Below are 17,020 nucleotides of genomic sequence, written 5' to 3'. Positions count from 1 at the left end.
ACCAATCACCTTCAAAATCACACACCAAGTTAAATGGCCTCCACCTGTTATTCTGCAGTGATTCTGATTACTTCAGAATAAAATCTGCTGTTCCTGTAGGTTTTCTCTGCTGGGAAGTGCATTTCACAGCAAAAACTCAACCATGAGCACAAATGAGTTTTCAAAAGACCTCCTCGATAAGTTGTGGAAAGGCTGGGTATGAAATCAGGGGATGGGTGTGAAAATATTGGAGCACAGTCAAGACAATCATTAAGAAGTTGAAGGTGGAAAGTACCACCAAGGTGTGTATGCATATTTATATTAGCAAAAGTACCTGGCGTTGCCAGGTGTTACGTGCTCCTCCCCGGCCCCTGGTCACGGTGTACCTCCGAGCCCCGAGAGGAGTCACGGCAGAAAAATGTGTTATTCTGTGTGTCAAAGATCAATGGAGAAGCCACCCCAATTGTTACTCACAAGCAAATATTGTATTGAGATCACACAAGAATAACGGTACAACAACAATAGTATTCAAAAGTACAATGAATATGTCCTATGATGGTACCATCAGTTTTGCAATATATAACTCACTGTGCTCCAAGTGAGTGTAACAACAACATTCCCCAATGTCTCTTATTCCCGGCTCCAAGACGAAGTTGATTCGCTCCAGCGTTCGCTAGAACGATGTCCAAACGACCAGAATCCCGCGCGGATGGCTAGGGCAGTCACACAGCCGAAGCTGTACACAGGCGCCCTCAAGGCGACTGGGAAATCCAAAGGCGCCCTACAGGCGACCGAGAGATCACACCCTCGGGTATGGACGAATTAGCCTTCAAAAATCCGCGTCTCACACACGCCCCAGATCGACGTCTGAATGCGGTGAGAATTCGAAAAGAAACGAAACCGCGAGCGAAGCACAAATCCTGCGCGAGTCAAAATGGCCGACGACCCGGTCTCGTGGCGCACGGCACAGCGATGATTCTCTCCTGAATCAATCGCAAAACCTGACATGCAGGTTGACCGGTCACAGCGACGACAACTCCGTCGTAGGAATTCCTCTCCCGGAAACCCGAAAGTTCGCTCGTGACTCTGGCTCGCCAACGTTCGCTTCAGAACCCGGAGCAACTCGGCTTTCTTGTCCGACTTCACTCGCCCCGCCTCCGTTTTTCTCCTCCTCTTCTTCTTCTTCTTCCGTCTCCAGATCCGGCTTCCTGTCTCTTTTTAACATTAACGCTTTTATCCTTTGCAAACAGTTCATGAACAATAAACCTTTTGAAGACAATATTAGTACATAGAATCAGAAATATTTCAAGTGGAGGAAAACCACAACAACGGAAGTGACGAATCCGTAACACAGGTAACAATGAGTCGCTTCCTGACAGGAATATGAATGAAGGGGGGAGGAGAGAAGGGAGGGAACGGGTGGAAGAGAGGTGGAAGGGGGAGGGTGGAGGGGAGGAGAGAGAGGGAAGGAGAGGGAGGGGGAAGAAGAGGGAGGGGGAAGAAGAGGGAGGGGGAAGAAGAGGGAGGGGGGTGGAGAGGGAAGGAGAGGGAGGGGGAAGGCGAGGGAGTGGAATGGGAGGGGGAGAGTGAGGAGGGAGGGTGGAGGGGAGAGAGAGAAGAAGGGAGGGTGGAGGGGAAATGGGGAGAGAGGAGGGAGAGGTGAGGAGGGGTGTGGGAGCGGGGAGGGGGAGGAGCAGGGAGGAGAGAGAGAAGGGAAGGAGGGTGGAGCGAGGAAACGGGGGGAGAGGGAGAGTGACTATATCGCACAAAATTGTTGGTCGATGAAAAAATGGGTACGTGAAAACAAAAAGGCGGCTCTGTCTACTGTAACACCATGGCTTGCAAAAGCAGCCTGAATAGTGTTCACCAAGTGGTGGTTCACCTCGTTAATCATTCAAAAAGGGCGTTATAACACACATTAAACTTCCCTGGCCTTGTGACTAATTAATTAAATACACAGAGGTATTTCTCACTTCATTTGTGGAGCCCTTGCCAAGCGGCTTAAGCACTCCAGCAAGCACTCCAACGAAATGGGTGATAAGGAACGGCTGCCTTGGCAAGCGATATCAAGCTGATTGCTTCTGCTTGAAATGGCCGAGGAATTTTAAAAACAGATTTATATATATATATATATATATATTTTTTTTGTTTTTTTTTTTGTATACAAGATCGAGGCTCGTGAAGGAGCGAACATTTATCACACAGAAAGACAAACCGACAAACCGACACATAAAACAAAAAGCATCGGCAGCGGTAGACAAGATGGGGAGAGAGAGGGACGGACACAAACACAACATTTGAGAGCAGGAACCGAGAGACATGGAGACATCGAGAGATCTGTGGGAGGGAGAGGGCTTTGGGGGGAGGCATGGGAAAGGGGGTGGGAGAGGCATAAAACATATGGACACTGCCAGGACTACCAGGAAAGAAGTTGGAATTACAAACAAGGTGGATCTGGGGTGAATTAGTGGGGGTAGAAAAGATCAAGGTTTTGGATGGGGGAAGATAAGAGATGGTGGTGAACAGCTGTTTTAAAGACCTGGAGGGAGGAGTGGGATTGAAGGGAGTGTGGGAGTTTGTTCCAGAGGCGGGAGAAAAGAGGAATGAAGGAGTGAAGGTGAGCAGAGAGCCGAGATTTTGGCAGTTTAACCATCAGAGGCTTGCTGGCAGATCTTGTGCGACCTGTAGGAATATTTGGGGGACAGAGCACAGAGAGAGCTGGGGGAGCAAGGCCGGAGAGGAGTCGGTAGAAGACAGAAAGACCACCTACCTGCCTGCGGTGAGTGAGTGAAAGGCCCTCAGAGATAGCTTCATCGCGGGAGATTCCAATGATTCTGAAATCTTTGGTTTCAACAGCGTGAAGCCGAGCTAGGTGTGAGGCAGGAGCACCAGCCCATAGGGGAGAACAGTATTCCATTGAGCTGCGGATGAAAGCCTTGTATGTGGTGAGGAGCTCAGGTGTGCCTAGGAAGGACTTCGCACGACAGAGGATGCCCAGTCAGCAACTGGCTTTGCAGGCCAGCTTGGAAATGTGGTTTTCCCAAGAAAGATCATGGCAGATAGTGAGACCCAAAAGCTTGAGCGACAGAACTTATTGGAGAGGATTGTTGAGAAAGTAGATGGGAGGGTTGTCCAGTCGATCTTTTCGGAGAGACATAGTAAGAGTGTGAGATTTGTCAGGATTGAAAGACATGTTCCACTTGTTTGACCAGTCTGTGATTTTGTCCAGACAGAGCAGATGGATTTCAAGCAGCAAATCATGTGGAAAAGCCAGAGCAGACAAATTCAAAAAAGGGTGTTACAACACACTCAAACTTCTTCGGCCATGTCACTAAAAACACAAAGGGAGCTCTGTCTACTGTAACACCATGGCTTGCAAAAGCAGCCTGAATAGTGTTCACCAATCGCTAGTTTTGATCAATTTTGTCAGATTTCACTCCAGATTTGGACATCATTTAGTCTACAGCATCCAATCTTCTTATCCGAATCCAGATTTTGATATGCTTCAATTATGTAATGATTAATCGATCGTGTTTCCAAGGCAAGGCATGTATGAGTAGGCCAAAATAAAATGGCGGCTTAAGAACACAGCGAAGTGCAGTGGGCTGACCAAGATGGCGGGCCACCATATTGGTAAGCCACCACATCGTTTTTTTCTTTCTTATGAGTACCTCGTTAATCATCTTCAAAAAGGGTGTTATAACACAAATGGCCCACAACACTGCCTTGAGGAACTCCTGCCAGAACAGGAAGGGGAGATGTGAGAATTCCATTCAGGGCCACACGTCAACTGCGACCGGAGAGGAAATCCGCAAGCCATTCGTGGAGATTTCCATGGATACCATAAGAGGAGAGTTTGGTGAGCAGGGTGGGGTGCCAGACCGTATCGAAGGCATGAGATGTGTCAAGGGAGACAGCTCTGATTTCCTGTTTACCATTGATACCTTTCATCCATTATTGAGACAGCAGAAGCAGCATGTCCAGAGTAGAGTGACCTGGTCTGAATCCAAATTGATGATCTGAGATCAAGCCATTTAAGAGGAAGGATTTAATATCAGAAGCGATGATGGATTCCATGACTTTGCAGATTCTTGGGAGCATGCCGATTGGTCTGTAGTTGCAAGGATCTGTTTTTGCACCTTTTTGTGTAAAGCGTTAATGTTGGCCGATTTCCAAGCAGATGGCAGATGACCTTGAGCAAAAGAGAGGGTGAAGAGAATAGAGAGAGGGTGAGATAGGGCGGTAGAGCAGGATTTTAGGACCTGTGGGCTGATGCCTTCTGGTCCATTTGCAGATTCGGAGTCGAGTTTTGACAGAAACCTCTCCACCTTGTCAGAGGAAAAGGACAGAGTCGAGGAGTAGCTGGGTTCGACTGGGTAAGGTGGGCACAGAGAGAGACGGGTTTGGGACACAACGTTTTGAAGCAAACACAGAGTTTAGGCATTCAGCTTTTTCATGTGCGGGTTCAGCTGTGTAGCCATTTGAGGTAAGGGGGGATGGAGGGGGAACAAACACCAGAAACAGATTTGACCACATGCCACCAGGATTTGGAGGAGGAAGACCGGTTGGAGAGTTCAGTTTTCAAAGTAGAGAGATATTGTTTCCTGGCTCTCCTGAGGGTAGACACACACTTGCGGAAGGAATGGAGATTGCCTTCCGTTAGATTTGCCTTCCATGAGGTGAAGGCAAGTTGTTTCAGAGCAACTGCCTCACCACAAGATTCAGTGTACCATGGACGGGAGGAAGGGTATGACAACTGAAGACGAGATGAGATAAATCTGTGCATGATAGAGAGCAGTTTACTTTGGAAGAATTCCCAGGATGAGTTGATGTCAGAGACAGTAGAGATGGGAGACCAGTCTGGATGTTTGATGGCTGCTTGAAGACCATGCCAGTTGGCCTGAGTGAAATGCCAGACTCGTCGGTGCTGAGGAGGCTCTCTGAGAACGACCAGAGAGATGTCCACTTTAACAAGGAAAAATGATCAGATGAGTTCCAATCAAAAAGGAAATGATCAGATGAGTTCCAATCAAAAAGGAAATTATCAGATGAGTTCCAATCAAAAAGGAAATCTCTTGGGCTCCAACCCATAAACTCTACCACTGGTGACCGCCTGACCCAATGAGAAAACATTCTCAACAACAGGGAAGAACATTTTAAGACACTGCTTAATCATCACAGAGATGTTGACAGGTCAGTTATCATTTGGTTTTCACAGAGGCTCATCCTCTATGAACTGGAAGTGGATCCAGATGTGGATGAGGTCGTCAAAGCCATAAAGCAAGCAGATGATGGCCAATGGGAAAGCACCAGCAGTAAGTATATGGCAAAGTAAATGTATTCCTCAGGAATGGAAAGATGGCAGGATCATTGCCTTGTATAAAAAGAAGTGTCCTTTTGCATGTGGAAACTACAGAGGTATTACCCTGCTCTCGGTTGCTGGAAACGTTTTTGCCAGAGTGGTGCTCAATCGCCTGAAGCCCCTAATAGAAAAAGTCCTCCCAGAGACCCAAAGCGGATTATACTTGGTTCTGTCTACATTAGATATGATGTTTGATTTGAGACAACAGCTAGAAACATGTGGGGAGCAGAGGCAGGACTTGCACTTTGTTTTCATTGACTCGTTAAGGCCTTCGATTCAGTAGACCGGGATCTTGAATGGAGATTGGTGGAAAAGAGTGGTGTTCCATCAAAATTTATCAACTTGATCCACAGCTTCCATGTAGGTATGCAAGCAAAGGTATTTATCAAAAGGGAAACAACTTCAAAGTTTGACATCATGACAGGTTTACACCAAGGCTGCATTCTAGCTCTCGCATTCCTCACCATGGTATTCAATTACGTGATTGGAATGGCACTTGAGGGTTTGGCAGACTACGGGTTTGGTATTCGCTCCAAGCTGGATGGCAAGCTGTTTATCTTGCGCAGGCTAAGGAGTAGCAAGTCCCTGCTAGATATCATCAAATAACTCCTTTATGCAGATGATGCCGCATTCGCCTGTAAAAACGTGGGGGAACTACAGAAAATTATTGATGCCCTGCATGATGCCTGCACAAGGTTGGGACTGGCAATTAGAAAAGAAATATCATAAATACTACACCAACCATCACAATCAGCTGGAGTGATGCCCAATGTTCTTGGAGTCACCCCATAAAAAAACGGACAAGTTTGAGTACTTGGGAAGCATGATCACCAGTGATGGAAACCTGGATGGTGAAATCAAGAGCCAGTGCAACATCCACGTTTTACTCACTCCAAAGTCAAGTGTGGTGTCAATCAGGTCTATCCCTCAACACCAAGCTGACTATCTTGGCAATACTTGGCGATGCCATCTTGGCAATACTGCTATATGGTAGCGAGACCTGGGCTACCCTAAATAAACACCTACACCAGCTGGAGATGTTCCACCAGAGATGCTTACACCACATCATGCATATATTCGCTGGTGGCAAAAGATGACCAATGTGAAAGTCCTAGCCCATGTCAAGATATCCTGCTCACAGACAAACAGAAAGACAGAGGTAAAAACATAACCTCCGTCCACATTCGGTGGCAGAGGTAATGACAAGTGGAATGTGTGGAGCTGAATATAAATGTAAGACATTGTGGACACTTTTCTGGAAAAATAAATAAATACATAAATAAATAAATAAATAAATAAATAAATAAAATCGGGCAAACAAATTTGAAATATTTTTTTGGGGGGGGAAATTTCAAAATCAAATTTAAATTTGAGAAGAGTAAGCAAATTATCACCAGCACCTTGAACAAATAACTAAATCCTGCGACCTCCAGTTGATTTTCAGACCTGACCAACTGATTCGTAAAAGACCTGGAACAAAACCTCCCCTTGGACCGACCCCACAAGGTGGTGGGAATAATTGGGTTAAGTACTTGCAGGAACAGTTGAGAGGAGCCAAAACTGTGATGCCTTTTATTTCGGCCAAACATAAGGAACACAAGGAGATGTCAGAAAAAAAGTTTGTAAAGGAGCTTCAATTATATAAATAAAAAATGTTTTTCATGCTATTGGGACAAGTCACGACCAGATTTAGTTTGCACTGAAGGTAAAGAATGTCGTACAAAATTATGGAAATAAAATCAGATTGTCGTCATTATGTGTGTAGCCCACACAGCAGAAAGCCTTTCACAAGGAAGTCATGGAAACGAATTTATCTGTAATAAACAGTAATTGCCATGAAGCCGTTGCAGAAAAAATAATTGACACTTATGGCCAGTTTGTGAAGCACAATTATGGCCAAAAAGTAACTGCAGGTCAAACCATCGAAGGTGAAATAATGAATTTATATTATTTATTTAATTTACATTTTGGGGAGTGGGAGAAGTGTTATTTTGGGCCTACTGCAGGTTAAAATAAATACAGTCAGACCTCAATATTTGCGGTCCCAACATTTTCGGACCCCACGTATTCGCGGTTCATAACATGTGACCTGCTTCTACATTTGCACTTCGCATAGTCAGTTTTAAATATACATATATATTTCTTTCATATATTTTTAACACATTAGGACTGGTCCCCTATATCCACTGCTGCCGATATAAATTCAGCCTGGGAATTCTTCCAACATGCCTGCTCTCTCATGGACAGATTCATCCAATCTTTTCAATTAACTTACACAATACACATGCACCTGCTCTTGGTACTCTTTATCCTGTGGTGAGGCAGTTGCTTTATAAACAACTTGCATTCTCCTCCTGGAAGGCAAATCCAACTGAAGACAACCTCAGATCATTCCACAAAGCTCGCAAAACGTGTGTCTACTCTCTGGAGAGCCAGAAAATAACATCTGTCCAATCTCAAGAATGAGCTTTCAAAGTTGTCTCCCTCCTATAAAACCTGGTGGCGTCTTGTCAAGACTTACACCCTCTTTCCTCTGTGCTTTGTCCTCCTCATGTATCTGCAGGATGCACTCGGTCCACCAGCAACCCCTCCTAGTGAAACTGCCTAAATCCAGAACCACTGCTCACCTCCACTCATTTATTCCTCTCTTTTCCCACCTGTGGAACCACCTTCCATACTCTCTTCAATCTCATTCTTCCTTGCAAGTCTTCAAGACAGCTGTTCTCCATCATTTCAAGTCATCCCCATCCAAAATAATGATATTTTCTATACCTGTTAAACCACCCTCACCCCTCCCCAAAACATTTCTTATGTATCCATCTTGTCCACCCTTTGCATTCTCCTTTAGCCCTCAGTTACCTGCATCCCTTGTTTTTCTGTCTGTCTGTCTGTCCATTTTCTCCATCCACCCTTCTGTTGGCGTTTCCTCTTTCTCCTGCTGTTCCTTTTGTTATGTGGTGTCCTGATTTGGCTTGTGTCATAAATCTTCCACGAGCCGAGACCATGTAGTTAATAAATCCCCCCTCCCTCCCCCCACCACTCCCATTCAAACAATGCCCCCACATTCACCGATTCGACATCCTCTGCATTTTCCTGGAACGTATCCCCTGTGAATGCCGGAGTCCGACTGTGGTACATTTCATCACGTTATGATATATATATATATATATATACATATATGTATATGGCAGTAACAGCATATGTTTCATACCACTCACCGAGCGTGTAAGAGCGCCGTAGATCTGCGCGGCGTGCACAACACTTGCTGCTCGCTGCCGCCACATTGGCTCCCTCGTCGTTTGGGTGCCTGGTAGAATGCAGTTCCATACCAGACACATTCTGGTCAGGCTTTTCCTGGAGCAGCAGGGAATCTTGAAGGACTGTGGTCGGCTTGGTGGATATTGCATTGATATCCCCCTCCGAAAGCTTCCGCGGGATCAAAATGCCAAATCCCTGAGCCTCCATTGACTGAGATTTCTTCTTCAGTCTGCATAAGAAAATTAGCATTTAGTCATGGCTACAACTCAGAAACTCGTGAATTTCAAAATAGATGTCCAAACAGGGTGGACGTTTGGCAAGCACCCTTGTTGGTCAAGACCATTTTAGCAAGTACTCGTGGCACAGGAGTCCATGGCTCTGAACTGAACCGTTTAGGCATCATTGTTGGATATAACCCTATATGGGACAGCTTGCCAGCTTAACTCATGGAGGGGAGAGGGGAGGGTCCACTGCATGCTGATGATGGGCAGGGAGCAAAATACGTCCATGGATTGATTCCTTTACCAAAAAGGGGGTAGGACCATGCATTGCCACAGAGGCTTCTAAAGCCTCTGACACTGTGGGTAGCAGTGTAGCAGCTGACACTTAATTTAGCAGTTCACGACTCTTCTCGTCTTTCATACACAACACAACTAAGACGGAGGTCCATATAAACAAGCATTCTGAGTATTGCGCTGCAATACATGTCCCCTACCAAAGTTCAAAGTGCCATAACTTTGTCAAAAATGATCGAATATGCAAATTTATGCACGGTTGATGCTGGTTTTCAAACTTGATCTGAGGTATGCTGAGACACGTGTGTCACGCCTCACCTCATTGATAAGCCCGCAAGGTCGCTCCGTGGAGCAGCATGCACGTATTGCACTGTGTGAATTATATAATTACCAACTCACGGTCTGAGGTACTGGCGATTCAAGAGATATCAATTTTTTAAAAATATTTTCGTTTAATTAACGATATCTGCCAAACCACGTGCCCTATCGCAAATTCCAAAAGGACATTTTAGTAGATTGACATGCTGAACAGATGTGTGAAGTTGCCCCTCGATTGAATCAAAAATGAGGGAGGAGCTAGGTTTTAAAGGTTCATGCTTAAAAACGTCATAACTGAAACCATGTGATGCATGACGTCATACTCGCTGACTTTTTTGTTCGTCATGGGTATGCGATTCTGCCTGCAAAGTTTGGCCTCGATCTGTTTAGCCGTTAGAGAAAAAGGGGTTTTCGTGTTTGCACGAAAAACAATATGGCGGCCGAACCACGTGACCTGTGATGTCATAATTACCATTAAAATATTCTATAGACCGAGTCCCTCCTATGGTGAAAATTTGATCTCAATCGGTCCTATTATTGCAGAGAAATCTTTTTCAAAGGAAATTAAAACTTAAAATGGCACTAAGTAAAGGATCATCAGAATTATCAGAATTCCCAAAGTTCAAAGTGCCATAATTTTGTCAAAAATGATCGAAACGTCATGAAGTTCGAACTTGATGTCAATTTTCATGAGGAAACCATGTGCCAAGTTTGAAATCATTAGCATTAAGCGTTTAGAAAAAAAGTCTGGAAAACTGTTCTTTGCGTGACGGACTGACGGACTGACTCCCGCGATGAAGCTAACTCCAAGGGCCTTTCACTCACTCACCGCAGGCAGTTTGGTGGTCTTTCCGTCTTCTACCGACTCCTCTCTGGCCTCTCTGGCCAAGAGTCCAAGCTGGAGGTGGTGGGGTGACCGTTTGGGCTGCTTTTCATGCAGGGGGCAAAACTGACCTGGTTGTTCTGAATGGAAACCTGAACCAGTTCAAGTACATAGTGTTGGAGCATTTGTTTTCCCGTGGGCATTTCGTGAACATTTTATTTTCTTGGCTGGAAATTGTAGTTTAGGATGTTAGAAAACAAATGAAATAGGGCGCCAATTTTTTTCAGCGAGTTTTACTGTGTTTTTATGCAAATTAATTATGACGTCATTTCTCGGAAAGTAAACAAGTATCCGAATCGTATAGCGTTGAATAATTAACTACGTAAATAAGGGTACGCGTTGCACACGTATAAGTCTATGGGAGGAGCGCGGTTCAACTCACCACCATGCTCTGGTCATACAAATTCCTGGTTCTTGTTCATCATTTGAACAGCTGATACTTGTGGATTGTTCTGCTTATTGTAGGTCTATAAGGGTACTGTGCCTGAAAAAATACTGTGCCCTGGCATGCCCCCAAAATTTGACAATGGTATGTATTCAGTTATTTCGCTCCTAATACGAGTGAAAATGTATCAAACTTGCCTCAGATTTTTATTTTGTACTGTTATTACTATTATATAATTATAAGTGAATTGGTCTTTCGTCACAACAATTAACAAATCTGAATAGCCCTTTTTATTGTTAGATCACTACAAAAACAACTCATGTTTCTAATGTTGTAACTGTCTATGACCCAAATGCAAAACCTAAAATGTGATGTCAATCTTTATGCTTTCTTTCAGGTATCTCAAGACTATTGAACAATTAAGAAATAAAAGGCACGCCCAAGCAAACCATTACTACTGTGAGATTCAACCATGGAGAGTCCTCCTGTGAAACGACCATGGATAGAACTTTTAAACGACTACAGTATGTGTATAATATGTCAGAAAATATCTAGTGAGCGGCTTGTGAAGGAACCTGATAAAGGAACTTTAAAGAACATTCTTCACTATGTGACAGACCGAGCAAAATATGGTGAAATTGTCTTCCATGAAGCAAGTAAACGGTTGGAAAATGCCACTGAGGATACGCTAAAACGTGACGGTGCAACTTATCATGTCAGTTGTGGAAAAGATCTTGTACCTAAGTGTGCCTAAGTGTACCTAAGTAGTGCTATTCATTCTGAAGATGCACTCTCCATAGATGTGAAATATCATCGAATTGGCTGGCAAAGTCACGTTGCTCGCGGTTCTGGATGTTCAAGTCCTGGTACCGCCTCTAAGAAACAGTCGATAAATGAGAAAGAGGTTGCTGCCAAGGTGGAATATCTTGATATCATACGAGATTTGCTTGAAAAGAGTAAGATACTGTCGATGGATGCTGCGCATACAGCTTACCTGACGATCTTAGAAGAACATAACTGTGAGATTACGCCTAGTCGTAAAAGCACGCGACGTTTGCTCACAGAAAATATTGAGGGCATTGACTTTATCCCTGCTACACGTCGAAATGAGCCAGATCGGTTCTGTTTCAGTGCAGCTAACATAGCCGCAATTGAAGCAGCTCTCTGTGAATCCAATATCAACGATGACATGAAAATGATCTTCAACTGTGCCAAAGTTCTGCGAAAGGACATTCTTGACACCCCACGTTGGTCTTTTGATGGCACACTAGGGTCAGATTTAAGTGCAAACATTCCTACAAGGCTTCTTACATTTCTCCAATGGATTATGAGAGGCGTGGCAACTGAGCTCCCAACTGAAAAGCGCAGAAATTACGCAAATCAGAAAGCATCAACGATAGCACAACATATTATGTATGAAGCAAAATCTGACAGACAGGTGCGCTACCGGCCAGAATCAACAGGAGAAGAAGCTTCATTTCACCATCGGCGGGAGTACCCTGTCCAAGTTGGAACTGGCATCTTTGTTCACCAAAAAACTAGAAGCAAAACATTAATTGACTATCTTCACCATCTCGGCTTGTCTGTAGACTATGACCGTATATTGCGCATTGAAACGCAACTAGCACAGGCTGTTCTGAACCGTTCTGCTGAATATGATGTATATGTGCCACCAAGTCTTGTTAGAAATTAATTCATCTTCTTTGCTGCTGACAATTCAGACTTTTCAGAAGATACCCAAGAGGGAAAAGGCACCCTGCATGCTACAGCAATGGTGGTGTACCAACGAACTACTGAAGCTACCAGTGCTGTAACAGTTGACGTGAATGAGACTCCCACAGCCAGATCACTTCCGCTTGGTCCAGGCCTTACTACAGAGTTGTTGCCTTGTCACGTTCCTGCTAATACACATCCTCCGTGTCCCAAGTATGATCCTATAAATATAAATCCATCACTTGATGTAACAGAAGCTTCACAGAAAGATGATTTCGCATGGGCGATAGGACAGTCGTTGGTACGATTGGGCACAGGAAAGCAACACTTACCTACATGGAGTGCTTTTAATTCAGCAAAAGGTTCACCACCATTTCAACTGACAAGGGTAGCTATAATGCCACTGCTTGCTGCTCCTGCACATGAATGGAGCACAATGCTTACAATACTCAAACAAGCGCAGAAGATCACATCGATTGTCATGGGAGAAGGCCAGAAGATGGTTATTACCTTTGATCTTCAACTCTATGAGAAGGCTGTGAAATTGCAAATGCACTCGGCACCAGCACTGGATCATCTAGTTTTTCGCATTGGTGAGATGCACACTGTATTGACGTCACTGCGTGCACTTGGGTCATTCATAGAGGATAGTGGAATTGATGATGCATGGATGGAAGCGGACTTGTATGGATCAGCAACCACCCGCCAGATTCTTGAAGGCCGCCACATGAAACGTGCTTTAACGGCACACAGAATCACCTTATCAGCACTGTGTGACTTGCATCTAAGTGTTTTTCTGACAACGGAAGTGGATGAGCCAGGGACTGGTCATGCAATTCTTCATGATGCTGCTTCATTGGCAAATACATGCTGCCAGGAACACCGATACGATGAGCTTGACGGTCACCACAAGCACCTTATGAATACAATAGTGGCTGAAGACTTAGTTGATAAGCTTGACAGTTTTGATACTCAAATGGAATCTTGTCGCCCTACATTCACGTTTGCAAGAGATTACATGAAATTTGTGGCTTGGATTTTCATGTTCATTCGCGCTACTCGTGAATCCAACTGGAAGTTGCATCTGGAATCACTAAAAGCCCTGTGCAAGTACTTCTTCGCACACGACAGACTGAATTATGCTTGTATGGTTCCACTTTATTTGGTGCAGATGGAAAAACTTGAGACAAGTGATCCTGACATCTACGAAGAGTTCATGGCTGGCAATTTTTGCGTCTACAAGAGCGAAATCCCGTTTTGTGCAATTGGCCCTGACCATGCTATTGAACAGGTTAACAGGCTCATGAAGGTATTTGGTGGGCTCAAAGGACTAACTTAGAAGCCATCTGCCATGGCAAGATGGTTCTTAATCACCCATGAGCTAACTCGTCTGGCCAATGAAGCTGGGAATCTGGTTGGAGTCAGTGGACAAAGTTCAACTCACCACCATGACTTATCAGATGCTTCCTTAGAACACTATGAGCACAACATTGAGAAGCTAAGAGAGGTAATGAAGGTCAATAACCCTTTCCTGGTAGCATAAGAGGAGCTTGTAAACATCATCACCAAAGCAATCATGCCAGATTCGCGAGTCAAAGAAGCGTTGACGCGAGCAGATATCATCGGGCAAGAGTTATTTCTGAAGTTCGTTAGAGAGCGGCTTGTTGACAGAACGATCAATATTTGGAGCCCAATGAAGAAAGTAAACCTACAGATGTGGACAGTTGCTAGAAAGGCCAAGAAGAGTAGTACAACTACCAGTGTCTCAGCCATGAAGGATGACAAAGCACTTTTTGCACGTTTCCTGGTGGTGATATTGTCCCGACCTGAAATTGACCTGAGGCAGAGCATAGGTGAATTTGAGTTTGCCGTGTCTCCTCGCTCACTCTTCACACTAGACGGAAACCTACGATCATGTAATGCCAAAAGCAAGCTTATGACAATTTTGAAAGGTCTACCTCCAAACCAACCTGACATCCAGGCCTACGAGCAGCACACGTCTAATCGAGTTACAATCATCGATGCCATGGCTATAGTTCAATCTATGGGAAAGCCCACTTGGGTGAGACCAGCCCTTGATCTTGCTGAACATTTTTTGCATGTCCTAGAACATAAGAGCAATGACGTTGATGAGGTTCATATTGTGTTTGACCGCTATGACGTGGAAAATTCGCTCAAGGAAAGGACACGCAAGGCTCGTCAAGGAAACCGCAGAAGTATTGCCTACAACATATCCGACGACGCTGTTATTGAAAAGGTCACACTGCAGCAGTTTCTCAGCAATCAGGACAGCAAACAGAACCTGGCTCATTACTTGGCATCTCACATCCTCAAGCGTTATCAACAATCTGACATGATATATGTTACAACCCTGAAAGATGAATGCAGGTCCAATAAGCTCACAGTGGATAACCTACAAAGCACTCAAGAGGAGGCAGATACGCGGATGCTGCTCCATGCACTTGATGCAACCCAGAGAGGTGCCACGTCGATTTGCATCCAAAGTCCAGACACGGACGTGCTAGTTCTAGCCTTATGGTGCTACCCAGACTTATGTGATGACACAACTATGATTGTTGGAACAGGTAGTAAGCGACGAGTCATCAATCTAGGACTAATATGCAATGCTCTAGGAGAAGGGCAGGCTTCAGCACTTCCGGGATTCCATGCCCTTAGTGGGTGCGATCAAACAGGAACATTCTGCGGGAGATCCAAAATATCATGGTGGAATGCACTGCAGAAGGCCGATGATAGTATAGTACAGGCACTGGATAATCTCGGAAATGCGCAGAATCTCCAGGAAGATGACATCAGCCTACTCGAACGTTACATATGTCAACTCTATGTGCCTGGAACACCAATTTCTTCAGTGAAAGACATGCGCTGGTATCTCTTCAGCAAGAGACAGTATACTAATGAAAAACTACCCCCAACAAAGGCCGCTCTAATAGAAACGATTAACAGAGCTAACTATGTTGCATTGGTGTGGAAACAATGTCGTAACCCACGTCCAAGTCTTCCTGACCCAACCTCTCATGGATGGTGCCTAGATGGTGATAGACTTCTCCCAGTTCCAACGAAACTTTTGCCAGCGCCTAAGGCAGTGTTGGAGCTTGTGAGATGCGGATGCAAAGGAAACTGCATCACCTTGAGTTGTTCTTGCAAGAAACAATCTGAAATGTACAGATACCTGCATCGCTTGTGAAAAAAACTGTGAGAACAGAAACGAACGATTGAGGAATACTGGCGATGAAGACGAGAGAAACGATGGAGATCTCCACATTTAACTTATAAACGCAGGTATGGGTACAAACTAGTAGATTGTTCAAATGTACATTCCTATCCCAAACGTAATTTGCATAATCAAAGTATTTGTTCTATCTTCGACAGAAGCAAGATGTACTCTTTAAACCCAAAAAATTATTGAAACGTTTAAATACTCAAAGAACAATTGACGCTAATGTATGAACTTGTCCAATGGGTTTTATTACATCAAATGCAATTTGCATACAAAGGGTTAAAATTAGGCAATTTGCTTTCAATTACTATTTTTTAGTGGCTAAACGTATTCTAAATAACAACTACCAAAAGGAAACATTAAAATGTTTAAAACTATGAAGTGTTCAAGAACAATAACAGGAGCATATGGTCCTATACAATAGGTATTATGACGTAATCTTTAATTTGCATTAAAATGGTCGAAAATATGCATTGAAAAATTGGCACCCTATTTTAAATTATTCAGCTAGGTCTAAATAACAAATCCCAACAAAGAAAACAAAATGTTCACAAAATGCCCACGGGCCCCAATATAGTGACATACGCTCCAACACTAGACAGGGCCATTCTGGAAGAAACATTGCTTCCATTTGCTCGTGCAGCCTTTCGAGGAAACTTTGTCTTCCAAGATGACAATGAATGGCCTCATCGTGCTCGCATGATCCAACACTTTCTTGCTGACCGTGGTGTAGAGCATATGGAGTGGCCTGCCATGTCCCCGGATATGCATCCAATAGAGAACTTGTGGGCAGAATTAACGCGTCAAATCGACAACTTGGACTAGCAGCCTGCCTCTGTGCATGAATTGCAGCAGACTATTGTCACTGCATGGCAAGCGATTCCTGTCCAAACCTTGGCAAATCTCGTGAACAGCATGCCTCGATGTGTACGTGCTCTCCTGAATGCTCGTGGGGGTTACACGAAGTACTGAACTGTAATTTTACTGTCCGTAATCCCAGTCGTAATTTAACTTTTGTTTAAAAAAAATTTGGCTAATGTGCAAAATAAAGAGATACTTCTGGAAAACGTACAGAAGTTTAACACAGTACTGTCCATTAATTGAGTTCGATATCAGTTTACATCACTTTCAAGGATCAATTTATTTGTTTCAAAATGTCAAATGTGGTTTTTGTTTCTTTTAAAGGTCACATTAACAAACTCTAGAATGATTTCAACATAATTTCAATGAACTTTTGGTTCTAAGACATCTTGAAAAGTAAGTTCAGCCCCACAAAAAAAAATATTCCACATTAAATGCCAAGTCTGTATATATATATATAATATATATATAATATATATATAATATATATATATATATATATATATAT

At 43.9% G+C, this 17,020-nt stretch overlaps 1 protein-coding gene across 4 annotated transcripts in view; it reads right to left on the bottom strand.

Moving 5' to 3' along the window:
• The window catches only part of OXR1 (oxidation resistance 1), a 262,839-nt gene that overhangs the window by 176,534 nt on the left and 69,285 nt on the right, over nt 1–17,020 (bottom strand). For all 4 annotated transcript variants that reach the window (XM_068097143.2, XM_068097146.2, XM_068097145.2 and 1 more), the window contains one exon: nt 8,560–8,828. In XM_068097143.2, coding sequence (XP_067953244.1) covers nt 8,560–8,828 — 269 coding nt within the window. The remainder of the gene's footprint in view (nt 1–8,559; nt 8,829–17,020) is intronic.

Source organism: Myxine glutinosa, chromosome 11 (assembly GCF_964187855.1).
Source record: "Myxine glutinosa chromosome 11, kmMyxGlut1.1, whole genome shotgun sequence".
In the NCBI taxonomy this organism is placed as follows: domain Eukaryota; kingdom Metazoa; phylum Chordata; class Myxini; order Myxiniformes; family Myxinidae; genus Myxine; species Myxine glutinosa.
Note: the sequence above shows the minus strand (reverse complement) of the source record. Positions and strands in the feature narration are given on the sequence as shown.